Source organism: Dendrobates tinctorius, unplaced genomic scaffold, assembly GCF_039654945.1.
Source record: "Dendrobates tinctorius isolate UK_male_01 unplaced genomic scaffold, ASM3965494v1 ptg000082l, whole genome shotgun sequence".
NCBI lineage: Eukaryota > Metazoa > Chordata > Amphibia > Anura > Dendrobatidae > Dendrobates > Dendrobates tinctorius.
The window spans coordinates 7,956,003-7,972,912 of NW_027361750.1; the positions used below are offsets into that span (position 1 = coordinate 7,956,003).

Below are 16,910 nucleotides of genomic sequence, written 5' to 3' on the forward strand. Positions count from 1 at the left end.
CAACCTTGTGAAGACTTACAGAAAACGTTTGACCTCTGTCATTGCCAACAAAGGATATATCACAAAGTATTGAGATGAAATTTTGTTTCTGACCAAATACTTATTTTCCACCATAATATGCAAATAAAATGAAAAAAAAACAGACAATGTGATTTTCTGGATTTTTTTTTCTCAGTTTGTCTCCCATAGTTGAGGTCTACCTATGATGTAAATTACAGACGCCTCTCATCTTTTTAAGTGGTGGAACTTGCACTATTGCTGACTGACTAAATACTTTTTTTCCCCACTGTACATCACGTACTAAGAGGCACCAGTCTGGGGTAAACTCATCATATGATAATGGAGTGTTCATTTCTGTGTCTAAAGAGATTAAGAGATTGTACTTGGAGAAATATATATATATATAATATAGCTATATGGCACATGCATCAATTAAGCCATTATTCATTTGGAATACCTTTTTTTTTTTTTTTTTTTTTTTTTTACAGCTGTATTGGAAAGCTCATTAAAAATATCACCATACCTGTACAGATATTTAGTTATATTGTGATAATTTTTATTGTAGTATTTTCATTACGGTATTCTCATAATCCTATTTCACTGTTTGCTGTCCAGTTTAGAAATCTCCTATAAAACCTCCTGTAATTTTTGTCCTCTTTGTTCCCAGTGGGGTCTTTCTGTGCCTGTACCAGCTCCAATAATAACACGTACTGGTGTCTGAGAACAGTCAATGAGACTCATAATTTTCTATTTTGCGAATTTGCTACTGGATTCTTGGAATATTTTGACATGAACATTGACCCCTATCAGGTAAACACATGCAGGCATGTTTAATAACTATAGGTGCATGAAATGTGTCTAGTTACATTGCTTTTTTCCGGTCCTTAGTACAGAGGCTGTCTGAGTGCACATAATACAGTCCATTACAATTTAGAGTGCTCTGACTTGAAGCTTGTGGCCCCAATGGCCCCCACAGGTCTTTGTAAAAGCATCAGTCTTCATACATTGGTCAAAAGGATCTTTTGGAGCCTCCCCCTAGGCATCAGTCCGTTGGCACGACTGCAACCCTTGCACCCACTATAGTTATGCTGCTGTGTACAAAGCTGAAATTTGCATGGGGGTTATTAGTAATGGAGCATTTTAATTTACAGAGACTCATTCTTTCTTTGTAGTTAACAAATTCTGTACATACGGTAGAGAGAGGGGTATTAAATCAACTTCACATACAACTGATGGAGCTAAGGAGCTGCCAAGGTCATCGACAATGCAACCCAAGGCCGAAAGGATTAGAGACAGGTAACTTTATTTTATGATGTTTTCATATATCTCATGATGATTTTAATGGTAGATACAATTGTTTTGGAGACCCCTTTAGCGTTTATTACAGGGGTAATGGAAACAGACCACGGAAGGATAAAGCTGCACCGTCCATGTATACATGTGCAGCAGACTACTAAATCCTTCTATGCTGAGCTCTTCAGATCTTCTCCAAAGGGTTCTTGAGAAAAAGGTCTAACTGATCTAGACAGCAAAGCTTACCGCCAGCATTGACTTCTTAGCTAACAGTTACTAGGCTGAACTTAGCCAGAGGCTGCCAACTAACCCGCTGACACCTTGTATAGTGCAATGTATCTTTTCCAAGACTGACACTATTGTCTTCACTCAAACATCGGTGACCTTCAAACGTATATTCCATTGGACTCTCATAAGTTCAGATTTTTGCCTTTTTTGCACCTTTTTAATCAAGGGCTCAATACATTACCCATTTCCAGCTACTGCTGATCAATTTAAACACCTATTAAAAGTGAATTCAGCCATTTTGAAGAAATGGTAAATATGCAGTTTGATTTACTTGAAAAGGTCCATGCTCATGGGTGTTGGTCGAGCCAACAAAATTTCAGCCTATTCTGTGTTTAGGCAATAGGTACAACTTATCCCATCTTTCTAGAAGACTTGGCAATCTACTCTTTGTGATCGATTTCTCTTCCAAACGTTAACAAGCGTTACTCTTGTATTTTCCTATATCAGGAAGTAAAGATGGAGGAACCTATGATCCACACAGGTATATGTCCTTTTCTTATTTATCTTTCTCAGCAGTTTCTCCCCAAATAATTGCATGATCAGCTCATTCTGACTAATGTTTGTACCCTGTCATATGGCACGCGGCATAGTCTTTGGTGCATGCGACTTCTAACCATGGTTTCCTTTAATGGTCAGTGGTTTGAGGCCTACCATTCACTTAATCTCATCTTCACAGCAAGAACTCATGCATCCCATTTCATGCTTGTGACTTGTGATTTTTCAACATGAACTTCATATGATACTTTTGGTTTCCATTACGAGTGGTGACATAGCCTGCGTATGAGGTTTCCTCTATCATTATATGTTCATTTATTTGGCATTGTCATTATTCCTCATGTTATAAAATGTCTCCCTATATACTGTATATTTATGTGCTTGCTAAACCTATACGTGTATGTAAAAGCAGCTGTGTGGAAAGGAATGTATTTGCACCAGAATTTGGGCATAAGTTTGCTGCAATTTATTTTAGCCAAATTGATCAATGAAATGCAGCCAAAAGAACGGATGTTCGCAACGCGCTTGACCTGCATTTTTTGACAATGTCTCAAAAAAGCAATGTGGTTCTGTTAGATTTATTACTGGCATTTATAAGGTTTTAGCCATAAAATAGTGTGGAAGAGGTGGCATAAAGAAACAGTCTAATGTGCTCCAAAATGATCAGTAATCGCCACTGAGTTTGCACATCTACTGACTGCCTCTTCTACATTGCATTCAGTTGTTTGCAAATTCTGATGAATGTGTGGTGGGTTCTGTCTCTTTATTCTAATGGGAATGGTCAGATTCAGAATCAACTGAAGCCATGTCCTATTCTATTGTGATATACACATATATGCAGTGAAGGAAATATTTGATCCTTGCTGATTTTGTAAGTTTGCCAACTGACAAAGACAAGAACAGTCTATAATTTTAATGGTAGTTTAATTTTAACATTCAAGATAGAATATCAAAAATAAACTCCAGAAAATCACATTGTATAAATTTTATATAAATGTATTTGCATTTTGCAGTGAGAAATAAGGATTTCATCCCTCTGGCAAACAAGACTTAAAATATGGTGGCAAAACCCTTGTTGGCAAGCACAGCAGTCAGAGGTTTTTTTGTAGTTGATGAGGTTTGTGCACATGTCAGGAGGAATTTTGGTCCACTCCTCTTTGCAGATCGTCTCTAAATCATTAAGATTTTGAGGCTGTCGCTTGGCAACTCGGAGCTTCAACTCCCTCCATAAGTTTTCTATGGGATTAAAGTCTGGAGACTGGCTAGGCTACTCCACGACCTTTAATGTGCTTCTTTTTGAGCCATCCCTTTGTTGCCTTGGCTGTATGTTTTGGGTCATTGTCTTGCTGGAAGACCCATTTTTTAATGACCTGGTGGAGGGAAGGAGGTTGTCACTCAGGATTTTACAGTACATGGCTCCATCCATTCTCCCATTGATGTGGTGAAGTAGTCCTGTGCCCTTAGCAGAGAAACACCCCCAAAACATAATGTGTCCACCGCCATGCTCGACAGTGGGGGCAGTGTTCTTTGGGTCATAGGCAGCATTTCTCTTCCTCCAAACATGGCGAGTTGAGTTGATGCCAAAGAGCTCAATTTTTGTCTCATCTGACCACAGCACCTTCTCCTAATCACCCACAGAATCATCCAGGTGTTCATTGGCAAACTTCAGATGGGCCTGCACATGTGCCGCCTTGAGCAGCGGGACCTTGCGGCCACTGCAGGATTTTAAACCTTTACGGCGTAATGTGTTACCAATGGTTTTCTTGGTGACTGTGGTCCCAACTGCCTTGAGATCATTAACAAGTTCCCCCCCCATGTAGTTTTAGGCTAATCTCTCACCTTCCTCATGATCAAGGATACCCCACGAGGTGAGATTTTGCATGGTGCCCCAGATCGATGTCGATTGACAGTCATTTTATATTTCTTCCATTTTTCTTACTATTGCACCAACAGTTGTCTCCTTCTCACCTAACGTCTTGCGTATGGTTTTGTAGCCCATTCCAGCTTTGTGCAGGTTTATGATCTTGTTCCTGATAACCTCTACAACATGGGCAAGACCAAACAGCTTTCTATGGATAAAAGTCTGACTGACTGAGTCTGTGGACAGGAGTCTTTTATAAAGGTGACTATGTAAGACTGCTGTCTTTAATGCAGGTAACAAGTTGATTAGGAGCGTCTAACTGGTCTGTAAGAGACAGGACTCTTAATGGTTGGTAGGGGATCAAATACTTATTTCTCACTGCAAAATGAGAATAAATTTATATAATTTATACAATGTGATTTTCTTTTTAATATTCCATTTCTCAATGTTAAAATTAACCTTCCCTTAAAATTATGGACTGTTCATGTCTTTGTCAGTGGGCAAGCTTACAAAATCAGCAAGGGATCAAATAATTATTAGGTGAGAATCTTGGTGATCTGTGCTTTAGAAATAGTTTAAGCAAATCATTAATTTTGGCCATGTTTAATTAATGTATGTGATTAATAGACAACGTTCCTTCTTTTCAGTAAGCATTTGAAACCAATTCATTCAGTTTCCATATTGTAGTGGCAAACCCCTTGACTGCATAGCACTAAAATAATTAACAGGATGCAAGACGGGGTTGTTGATAAAAGGATGTTCCTGCCATAGACATTTGAGATATTTACAGTATATCTTAGCTCTTTCCGTAACAGATATTTAATAGAAGAGCTGTCAGACATGTACCTTAGATCGTCAGAGGAGTTGTGCAGCTCCTATCTCCTCTACCTAGTTAGTATTGAGCATGGACAGGTGCTTTGTAGGTCTCCTGCATGGGTACTCTTAGAAGCATCAACATCACTGTGCCTGAGGCCCCTTCACACGTTCGTATCAAATCAGTACTGAAAAAACAGTACCGGTGTCATTGGTGTTTTTCCTGTATGGAAAACTAAATTACAAAACTTCTCCTATACTTTGCAATGTTAAACGCATACAGTACACATGTGGCATACGAATGCCATCCGTTTGTTGCAGGTGTTTTACACATACCCATAGACTTGTAGTGGCCCTTGTCATCTGTGCTGCCGGTAAAAAACGAACATGTCTCCATGTGGTTTATATGGCTACATGGTCTGCGTAAAAACACAAACACATACTGTACATAACAGCATAAGTTATACTGGGTACGTGTGGTGTCGGTGTCCAAAAAAAAAATGACACACGTACTGCAGATTCGGACATGTGAAGAAGGCCTTATGTCAGACTGACGAGAGCGGTGATACACACACTCTTTAAATGGGTGGTGAGTGGTGAATGTGACGTCACAGCTGCATGCTCACCTGCATAAGCAACAAGCATCGTTCATCTGTCCAATTCCAATGCAAAGGACATGTGTGAGAGATCTGCCATTTGAAATCGCAGAATTTTTTCATGATCTCTATTAGCTTGGGCAGAACAGTGAAGGGTTCCGGAAGTCCTTTTAAAGATGCTCAGCTATTTCCCGATAAGTCACTGGCGCTGCTCACCTCCCAACGTGGAAATGAGCTAAGATGAAAGACATCTTAAGGCCGGTTTCACATTAGCGCTTTTTAAGCGCACGCACGGCCGGGGGTAGCTCTGCCCCCGAGCCGGCTCTCTGCCCGGCGTGCCCGCCCCTTGCTTGTAGCGCCGCCTACCAGCGCACAGCGGCGCCTGCGATCGGCGCACCCTATCTTTAGCATAGGGTGCGCAGATCGTGCGCAGGCCGTGCGCTAGTTGCACCTTTGACCTGCGCTGCGCACTTTTGACGGTGCGCCGTGCGCGCCAAAATCAAACTTTTCGGATTTTGGCGCGCACGGCGCACCGTCAAAAGTGCGCAGCGCAGGTCAAAGCGCAACTAGCGCACGGCCTGCGCACGATCTGCGCACCCTATGCTAAAGATAGGGTGCGCCGATCGCAGGCGCCGCTGTCCGCTAGTAGGCGGCGCTACAAGCAAGGGGCGGGCACGCCGGGCAGAGCCGGCTCGGGGGCGGAGCTACCCCCGGCCGTGCGTGCGCTTAAAAAGCGCTAATGTGAAACCGGCCTTAGATGTGCCATAAGTCTTATTAGCTTTCTGTATAAAGCATAATGAAGACAAAACTGGAAACGTTTCCAATATCATTTTCAGTTAAGTTTTGAAACCAGTAAGTGATAATTTACCATAATGCTGTTTTTTATGCATGAAGTATATTGTACACATAAAATCGAAGACTTGCACCTACTGCCTAAATCTTGTTATAAGTTTTTTGGTAAGTGATTTATCCATATGTAAACAATCATTTTACATTCTCATGCTTTCATAAATTTCAAAAAATTTATCTCATTTATTAAGTTTCATTTCCATAAGAAGCTACATTAATAGTTGGGGAAAAAACTGTCCCTGAATCTCACAAATCCAATTTGTGTTTTCACAGAGGACAACTATGGGACGGATGGGAAGGTTAACCTGCCAAATTTCACAGAGGATGTTGACTGGAAAGGACTAGAAGATTTGTACAGCATAAATGAAAGCTCGTATGGCTACAGAAACAACTACAGGCTTAGTCTGGATGACTGGGCTAATTACTTGAAGGATGTAGATAGAATTTTTGCACTGCTGAACAGTATCCCTAAAAACAGTACATCAAATACAACTGTGGCTGAACAAATTTCTGGGCTTTCTGATTCTTTGACTCTGGTGGAAATGTCCTCTGCTGATTCTGAAGATGAATTTAGTGGTGTAGTTGCAGAAGAAAGGGAACCTAAAATGGAAACCAACTTTGGTATCTTCAATTTGAGCACAGTGATATTGAATCACAAGAAAAAACTTGAAACAAATAATGATATTCCTGAGAGGAAAACATCTAACCAGGCACACTGGATCAAGAGTAACACAGAAGAGTGGAGAGACCATGTGGATTTAGATACTTACGAAATGGATATCAGTGGAAATGGATTCATGGAACTACAATCCAAGAGTTCTTTTAATGTTCAAACTATTAGTTATCTCCCTACAGAAACTCAACAACATCTCAGTCATGAAAGACCAGATGTTTTTAATGATCAGATATACCTTCCCATTGACTCCGTGACTCAACAGAAAAACAATGCCTCAGCTGCAGATCAGGTGTATGATTCTGAAGATCATGAAAGCGCAAAAGTTACATCTACAAAAAAATCTCCAGAAGAGAGTAACTCAAATTTTGATGTAGAAGGCAGTGCCTGAGCCCCGGACACTTCTAACTAGGCACCATACATGCCGATACAAGAAAAAAAAACAGCAGGCAGCAATTTGTGGCACTTGACATTCCAGATCTGATACCCTTATCTGTTTCTCTTTATCGTATCATAATATGTGCAAGTGATTTTGTCAATCAGTCCCGATGTGACATTTGCTATGAACATCACCACATCAAAAAATGTTACTTCAATACCATATTTCTAAAACACTTTTTACATCCTGTTCACCATTTGGGCTCATATTTTTTTTTTTTAAACTCCACAAAATATCTTTCATCTCCACTAAATATTTTTGTTCTATTTTATTTTCTAACCACTGGAGTTTCTTAATTAAACTAAATTTGCACTTTTTAAAGCTTTTCAAGCTTGGTCACAAAGTTTATCCCATTACTTTCATCGTTTTTGTATCATGTTTTGTATTAGAAATTGCACATAGAAGAGATAAAAAAAAAAAACTGTGCCAAAATTGTGCCTTAAAAGGTAGCTTTCAAAATTTGCATGTACAGTACCTCCTAATATACGTGCAAACAAACATTCTGTCAGTGTAGTATAGATGGCAATCGATACAGATAGTTAGTAATGGTCCATTACACGGCACATTGTATAGGAAAACCGCAGTACTCACAGTGAAAGCAGACTGATCTTAAAAAAGCATTCACTGCTTACCTCAAAAGGCTTGTTTTACCAGTTTTATCAATGAATTGTTGTAATTCATGTAAGACCTAAAACCTTCTTTATTGCAGTTGATCCATGGCGTTACGAACATTGTGCAGTCCTGAGATGGTCTATGTACATATGCTAAAAGTTACTTGTTACTGTGCAGGTCATCAACATGATGGCAGTAGAGACATATTTATGGTGACAAAAGTACTTTTTCCTCTTTTGTAAATAGATTTCAGATTATAGGTTTTGTGTTTTTATTTTTTTTAATCATGTATAGTATGTTATACTTTTATAGAACAACTCGGGCTTCAGGAAAGTCGCGAAGCAACGTTTCCTCAAATAAAAAATGTGCTTTAATTTGACAAGCTAAAACTTTGTTTTGTTTACAGCGTACCTGTCTTTTCAGTATTTTTATTTTTTTTAAATAAGCTAAAGTGTGAGTTTATACGTGACCAGTACATGACTTTTAGCCTGCATTTTTCACCTGTGTGTTAGTTTATCAAAGGCGGCACCACTTCATCACATATCTCAAACTCTTTTGATTTATTATGGTTAGAGGACACATCCATTAATGTCATCTTTTTGCCACAGTAACCCACCCATGCATTGAAAAGTATAAAGCATGCTTACCAAATTACAATGCTCCTTGGCAAGTGATCTGATGCTTGCCTGGCTCCAGGAGCAGTCACCGGATTCCCAGCATGGTTATAATGTGATAGGATAAAATGGACCAATATAGGCATATTGTGCTGGGATTTATAAAAATAATAGTTCCACAGAAATGAACCTTGCCATACTGACCGTAATTGCCAGCATGGTAGTTGCAATGTGGCCTGGCAGTTGTGGATAGTGAGAGGCAATGATCTGTTACTAACAGTAGAAAAGGGGAGGAATCTGGAAAAGGGAGACGGGAAAGAATGTGTGCAAGAGAAAAGTATTGTCACAGCTGATTGTGGGGTACCACAGGGGTCTGTATTGGGCCCTCTCCTTTTTAATATTAATGACCTTACAGATTACAATTTCAATATATACAGACGATACTAAACTCTGCAAGGCAATCAACAGAGAATAGGATAATTTAACACTACACAGCGATTTATATGACATGGAGACTTGAGCTGAGAATTGGCAATTGACGTTTAATATAGATTAATAAAAGGTCCTGCACTTGGGCCAAGGAAATAAAATGTACAATTATTTTCTAAATGCTAAACTGTCAATGAGAAAGAGTTGGGTGTTTAAAGTTGAGTTTTCCGTCCACACACTTACCAGTCCACAGGTTACTTACCAATGGAACAGTTATACAGATTAAATAGATACTTTTAGTAAATAAATCAGCATGGTGGTGATAGTTTAGTATTTGAAGTTTTGGTGTAATAAGCTTTAGGTGCAGAGTGGTGGGACTATCGGTAGGGTTTTTGGCTCCTGCTCTGGACACTCCGCCTGGCTCTAGTGTCTTTATCTGTCTCCTATTTGAAAGTTTGTGCCGTCCTTGCTGTGGGCGGCATTTACATAGATTGATCTGCTGGTGGTCTTCAATAAAGTGGCAGTGCATGCGAAGTCTGACCTCCTGGCGTTCTTCAGTAAAATGGTATGCGCTGCCACAGTGCCGTTTTATTAAAGACCACTTGGAGATCAATCTGTGCAAGCACCTCCATCTGCGAGAATGGTGCTGGTGCATGCTTTCAAACAGAAGGCAGATGCAGGCAGATGGCCCAGGTTAGGCGCTGAGGACCCTTTCTACAGTCCTGTCCCTGATTATAGCAAAGCTTCAAATGCTGATTACAGAACAACCACCATGCAAATTTCTTCTCCAAAAGTATCTATGTAATCTGTATAACAGTCCCATTATGGCCATGCCACTATTTTAACATGCAAAATCGTGCTGACAGGTTCTCTGTAAAACTACAAAAACTATGAATTATTTGCATTTTTAACATGGGAGGTCATCTCACAGTGGAGATCTGTTCAAGGTGGTAATCGGTATGCTGACATCTTTACTGTATGAGGGCTGAAGAGTTGCTATAATAGGTACATCACCCCCTCAAATTTAACATACTCTAAAAGTTAGCAACAGTGATGCAAATGTTTTAAGACCCATGAAATGGATAGAGGTTAAGAATACATTGTCCAACAACTATTTTTCAAAGGTGCCGTCATGCAGCACGTTCCTGGCAACCAGTCTCAAGAGTGTATACTTTAGTTCATAATGATATTGCCTCTGATTATATCTGTCTGCGTTATTAAAAAAATGGTGAAGTGGAGAACCTCTTCAACAAAATACAGCTTTAAAGAGGAGTTCAATACAAACTTTAATGAAGACCGGTCAATGAAATCTCAGTCTTGATGCAGAATGACTTCTGTGCCCGGCAGGGTGAGGTTAAGGGAAACTTTTTGTTAGAATAGTGAAATGTAATAATCAGTTTACAAAGGAAACAAAAAATGCCACTATTGAAATACACAGTATGAACATTTCTTCTTTATTACATTATAATATATCAAGTATCGAAAAGGTTTGTAAACATTTTGAATTGAACAAACCAGTTTGAGGTTTTCCAAAAATGATTTCAAGGTCATCATAGAAATAAATATCAAGTTTAAAAACAAGTCTAACTTAAGCAAAAACAAGATTTGTATGACTCTTGTCCTACAAGTGAAACAGATTTATACAAACGCTCTTGTGCCGCAACCAATGTGATATTACATTTCCTTCATCAATGATTAAGCAACAACACATTCCTCAAACATTGGCAATTAGAATATTGGCATTTAATAAGCAAGTAGAGATACACTGTCCTTGCACGTAGCACCAGCACACATTCATTCTGAACCTCAATATATAATGCGCTTTATTTAATGATTGCCAAATGTCTTAAGAACTCAACTTCAACAACAGTCATTTTACAACGATCATTGGCAGACCAATTTCTTTGTTCAAACTTCCAAAAATGTTTTCTGGAACTTTACCTTTTTTTTTAGCCTTAGCAAATAGTTTTAATTTTTTTCACTTTAATGACAGTGCGTAGTTTTGGTAGAGGTATTTTATATAGCTTACTAGCTGAAGAGCCCAGCGTTGCCTGGGCATAGTAACTAACTATAGTTAATGATAACAAATTAAAATGTGTGTGTGTGTGTATGTATATATATATATATATATATATATATATATATATATATATATATATATATATATATTACAAACCAAAAGTTTGGACACACCTTCTCATTCAAAGAGTATTCTTTATTTTCATGACTATGAAAATTGTAGATTCACTCTGAAGGCATCAAAACTGTGAATTAACACATGTGGAATTATATAATTAACAAAAAAGTGTGAAACAACTGAAAATATGTCTTATATGCTAGGTTCTTCAAAGTAGCCACCTTTTTGCTTTGATTACTGCTTTGCACACTCTAGGCATTCTCTTGATGAGCTTCAAGAGGTAGTCACCGGAAATGGTCTTCCAATAGTCTTGAAGGAGTTCCCAGAGATGCTTAGCACTTGTTGGCCCTTTTGCCTTCACTCTGCGGTCCAGCTCACCCCAAACCATCTCGATTGGGTTCAGGTCTGGGGACTGTGGAGGCCAGGTCATCTGGCGTAGCACCCAATCACTCTCCTTCTTGGTCAAATAGCCCTTACACAGCCTGGAGGTGTGTTTGGGGTCATTGTCCTGTTGAAAAATAAATGATGGTCCAACTAAACGCAAACTGGATGGAATAGCATGCCGCTGCAAGATGCTGTGGTAGCCAAGCTGGTTCAGTATGCCTTCAATTTTGAATAAATCCCCAACAGTGTCACCAAGCAAAGCACCCCCACACCATCACACCTCCTCTGCCATGCTTCACGGTGGGAACCAGACATGTAGAGTCCATCAGTTCACCTTTTCGGCGTCGCACAAAGACTCGGTGGTTGGAACCAAAGATCTCAAATTTGGACTCCTCAGACCAAAGCACAGATTTCCATTGGTCTAATGTCCATTCCTTGTGTTCTTTAGCCGAAACAAGTCTCTTCTGCTTGTTGCCTGTCCTTAGCAGTGGTTTCCTAGCAACTATTTTACCATGAATGCCTGCTGCACAAAGTCTTCTCTTAACAGTTGTTGTAGAGATGTGTCTGCTGCTAGAACTCTGTATGACATTGACCTGGTCTCTAATCTGAGCTGCTGTTAACCTGCGATTTCTAAGGCTGGTGACTCGGATGAACTTATCCTCCGCAGCAGAGGTGACTCTTGGTCTTCCTTTCCTGGGGCGGTCTTCATGTGAGCCAGTTTCTTTGTAGCGCTTGATGGTTTTTGCCACTGCACTTGGGGACACTTTCAATTTTTCGGACTGACTTACCTTCATTTCTTAAATGATGGCCACTCGTTTTCTTTACTTAGTTGCTTTTTTCTTGCCATAATACAAATTCTAACTCCTGTGAAGTGAAAACCATTTCCGGTGACTACCTCTTGAAGCTCATCAAGAGAATGCCAAGAGTGTGCAAAGCACTAATAAAAGCAAAAGGTGGCTACTTTGAAGAACCTAGAATATAAGACATACAGTATTTTCAGTTGTTTCACACATTTTTGTTAATTATATAATTCCACGTGTTAGTTCATAGTTTTGATGCCTTCAGAGTGAATCTACAATTTTCATAGTCATGAAAATAAAGAAAACTGTTTGAATGAGGTGTGTCCAAACTTTTGGTCTGTACTGTATATATAAAGCTGAGTGTAGAGCCCCGCCCACTCCGCATAGCCACATTGACTATAATATCCCACATCATCCCGTCAGCCAGAGCTACCGGACTACTACCCCTAATATCCCACATCATCCCGTCAGCCTGGGGTCAGAACCAGAGTGCTGAGTGGAACGGTCCTAACTTCCATACCAATAATCCCTTTAAGAGACTGGGGTCAGAACCAGAGCACTGAGTGGTTTTGCCCTGACTTGCATTCCAATGATCCCTTTAATAGAATCATGGGGTCAGAATCAGAGCGCTGAGGGATTTGCCCTAACTCCCATACAGGAGATACCTTTAAGAGAGCCTGGGGTCAGTACCAGAGCATTTGAAGGCAATTGCCCTGACTTCCATACCGGAGATCTCTTTAAGAGGGGTCTGAACCCGAGTGCTTAGTGGAATTGCCCTAACTTCCCTACCAATGATCCCTTTAAGAGACCCTGGGGTCAGAACCACAGCGCTGAGTGGAACGGTCCTAACTTCCATATCGGGGATCCCTTTAAGAGAGGCCTGGGGTCCAACCAAAGCACTGGATGGATTTGCCCTGACTTCCATACGAATGATCTCCTTAATAGAAGCTTGAGGTCAGAATCCGAGCACTGAGGGATTTGCCCTAACTTCCCTTTAAGAGGGAAGATGAGCCTATTGGATGGAGGATGTGTGATGGGTATATGGGCATGGGAGGGGGTGATTCATTTCTGTCATGTGCTCTCTCTTCCTTTCTGGGGGCAGACAATGGCTGGGAGCTGATGTTTCCGGGGATGCTAGATTTCTCCCATCCGGTCACTGTCTACTGAGGTGTTGTCGTGGAGTGGGAAAACTGTTGCTCATAGCAACCAATCACAGCTCAGCTTCTTTTAAACAGCTCTGGTTAAATGAAAGATGCTTTGTGATTGGTTGGTGATACACACATACATTCAATTTTATATATATAGGTGGCAATGTCCCTTTACAAAGTACAATTAAAAGTGATAGAAGTATAATCTATAATTCTGCCTGGAAATTGACCCTTCAACTAAGAAAGCTGCAACATTTTGATGATGTGTAATACCATCTGTAACCTTGATTTATATAATGTTGAAAAGTCATATGATCTTAATTAGAGATGAGCATACCTGTCGAGACTCAAATTTGGCAAAACACTTGGGTTTTACCAGTGAAATCGATTTCTAGCAAAGTTATGCTTTGTCAATTGAGTGTTCGTTATCACACTCGAAGGTCTCTCCTGACCCCAAACATGATTAGCAGAAGATGTTAAAAAGAAAATAATACCTCTCTGGTCACTCTGTCCGTTTGTCAGGGCCTCTTTCTGCTGTCGCATGCTGCGTGTCTTCCCTCTAGAATGGGAATTCAAGGCCTCAGAAGTCCCAGTGCTTTACAAGGTTATGACCTCAAATGCAACCTTGTCACCTTGGCCTCTGGTCTTGGCCGAAAGTCCCATTCTAGAATGAAGGCACCATGTAAATTTTCCGGCTTTCTATGAATTTGTGCAGCATGTATTACCAAAACTCCATATTGTGGAGAATATGGATGTTTGTAAAATTCAACTTCACCCAAATAAATTCGCCCATCTCAATAGTTTTCTTAATTAAACTTAATCGACACATGATGCAAGTTGGAAAAAGAAGGGTAAAAATGAAACAAAAAATAGTATGCTGTTTAGGTATAGGAGGACCACTGTCTACGAACTCTTGCACTGTAGTCCTATCACAGAATATTAGCCTCTAATGTCTCATATCAATATACCGTACATATCCTGGTTATGACATGATGAAGATTCAAACAAAAACAACCTATGCTAATAACACATAAGTCATCATCAGGTCCTTGTATTGAAAATACACTGGAAATGATGGTGTTAAAAAGTCATAAAAACGTACGTAATAACTAAAACTGTTTGAGATAACTTAGCATTTTAATACACAAGTCTATATGGCGATGAAATGCTCCATACCACTCAGGACTCAATCAGGAAGAGCATGGAGCTTTCTGTAAAGACTCTGTGATGTCCTGTATTACATGGTATCACAATTAGTCACGCAATCTGAGCTGTGATAGTAAATCTGTTCTGCAATTGTTCTGTTCTGCAATTGTGCAGGTGCGACCAGTTTCTCTAGGCAAAATAATATAAGGGGTTGTCATATCTAGCTAGCTGTTGATGGTCAGTTGCTTGCCAGCTTCATGTCCTCTCTTGAGAAGAGCGTTTTCCAGAATTGAAAGCTATATTCTTCCCACATGATATAGCACAGCATATTGTTCAATTGCGGCTGAACTGCTGGGAACTCCAGTAATTTAACAATGAGGATCTGAGACCTGAGAATGGAGATTTGCATAGCCCTGTCTTGAATGAAGTTGGGTTGTGCATGTTTGACCTTTACTTTACCCACTGTGTATGGGACAGCCAGATGAAACCTAGTACAGTGCTTGGCTATTTCTATCAGTCCCTTTGATAATGAATGAAGCAGAGGCTGAGCATGCGCACCTCCACTCCATTCGGGGGACAGTAGTTCCAAATCCATTAACTTTAATTAATGGGAATACCCTCTTACGTTAACCATTAAATAAATTAAAAAATGTTGTAAATTTAAAATCTTATATCCTATATGTGGAAATGTTATGGGCTTATACTCCTACTGATGTCACAAATCAACTTCTGCTCTGCATGTACAGTCATGTATCCAGTAAAAAAAAAAAAAAAAAAATTGGATTTCCATAGCTGATGGATTTGGGGACAATTTGTTCCCTAAATTTATTTTGATTTGAAGACTGCAAATGTCTCCATTAAAATCCCCATTTGAACCAATTTATTCTCCTTATTGGTGGAGGTTCCACTATCTCTAACGTGACCCTAACAAAGGTCTGAATAACTTGTCATTAGAGTCTATCATAGTTAGTTATTTGCCTCTTGACGACAGTATCCATTACAATTTTCTTATGGAAAATGCATATTCCCACTTCAACCCAAGAAATCTTATCACAAATCGGTGCACCAAACGGTCTTACCCCTTAAGTATTTATTCTACCGCACAATTTAATTGACGTTCTATGTCGTGTTAGCATATCCTTTACTTAGAAGTCTATAGGTGAACATTTAGATATTTTCTCTTAAGATATCATTATATAAGAAGATCTAGATTTGAGAGTATATATATTTTTTATTTAAAAAAAAAAAATCACTTGCAACTGATTAATACTGGCACATAAGAAATATTACGAAATGCACGCTATCTGAGAAAGCTATATCTAATTCAAGGACACAATGATTTCATTCTGGTAAATGAGTGCAATACAATGATTTTCATGCAACATTCCCAAGTAACCATGCTTGTTCTTACCCTATGATTTTTAATATGCAATGTAACGCATTCTGGATAATGTGACTTTAAGATTACATGGTAAACTATGCATTATTGCATAGTGTGTTTTGTTAAATCATAAGCAGCAATGTTAATCTATGCTATTAAACTAATGTAGGAAAAGTCGGGAACAGAACCAGAGAGTTGCTAGTTTTCGGTACTATGAGGAACCTTTAATCTTGATAGCAAAAAATAAAAGTAGGAGAAATTTTCACAAAGGTTTCCTTTTGACATCTAAAATATATACAGTGATTGAATACTGATTTTGGTTCCTGGAAAAACCTCTCCTTTCCGTCAAAGCCAGAGCCATTACCAGATAATGACTAGCATCTTGTAATAAGTGATAAACTGCCACGTGTTAGTAGCAAACCACCAATATATTGCACTTGCTGTGACTTTGCACAAAGTTCTTTAACCTAGACCGAAGTAAACCATGTTTTGTAAATGGTATATACAAAAGGCTTATCGATATGAGGAAAAATACCTAATTTTTCCAGAAAGGTGGGGTGGGGGGGGGGGGGCAGACCTATTTTTTTTTTCATATCATACAACACTTTTAATATACAGGAATTCATATATATCATGCTGGATTATAACATTTAGTAATAAAAACAAAAAACACACTGGGGCAGATTTACTAATCCTATCCAAAGTCTACAAATGGACCAAATTTATCACAGTGACTTAAGTTGCATGATAAATTTGCCGCTTCTTAGATAGTTTTGGATGGCTTACCTTGTGTTACTCTTTTGCCCCTAAATCTTGGCACAATTTTGCACACATTCTTATTCATTACGCCAAGCCTTTTTTTCCCCTTAAAGTAGTTCCCTTTCTAATTGTGGTGCAACCATGTTTTAAAAATTTGGTGAAATATGTCCCAAATTGCAAAGTTTGGACCAAA

At 39.2% G+C, this 16,910-nt stretch overlaps 1 protein-coding gene across 2 annotated transcripts in view; it reads left to right on the forward strand.

Moving 5' to 3' along the window:
* SULF1 (sulfatase 1) overlaps positions 1–8,308 on the forward strand; it is a 264,486-nt gene extending 256,178 nt beyond the window's left edge. The window contains exons 18-21 of one of the 2 annotated variants that reach the window (XM_073583863.1): positions 668–810; positions 1,173–1,296; positions 2,029–2,062; positions 6,469–6,648. In XM_073583863.1, the coding sequence (XP_073439964.1) occupies positions 668–810; positions 1,173–1,296; positions 2,029–2,062; positions 6,469–6,499 (332 nt within the window). In that variant the 3' untranslated portion in view covers positions 6,500–6,648. Of the gene's footprint in view, positions 1–667; positions 811–1,172; positions 1,297–2,028; positions 2,063–6,468 lie in introns of both variants that reach the window. The other variant, XM_073583862.1, reaches the window with a different exon arrangement.
* The last annotated feature ends 8,602 nt before the right edge of the window (positions 8,309–16,910 follow it).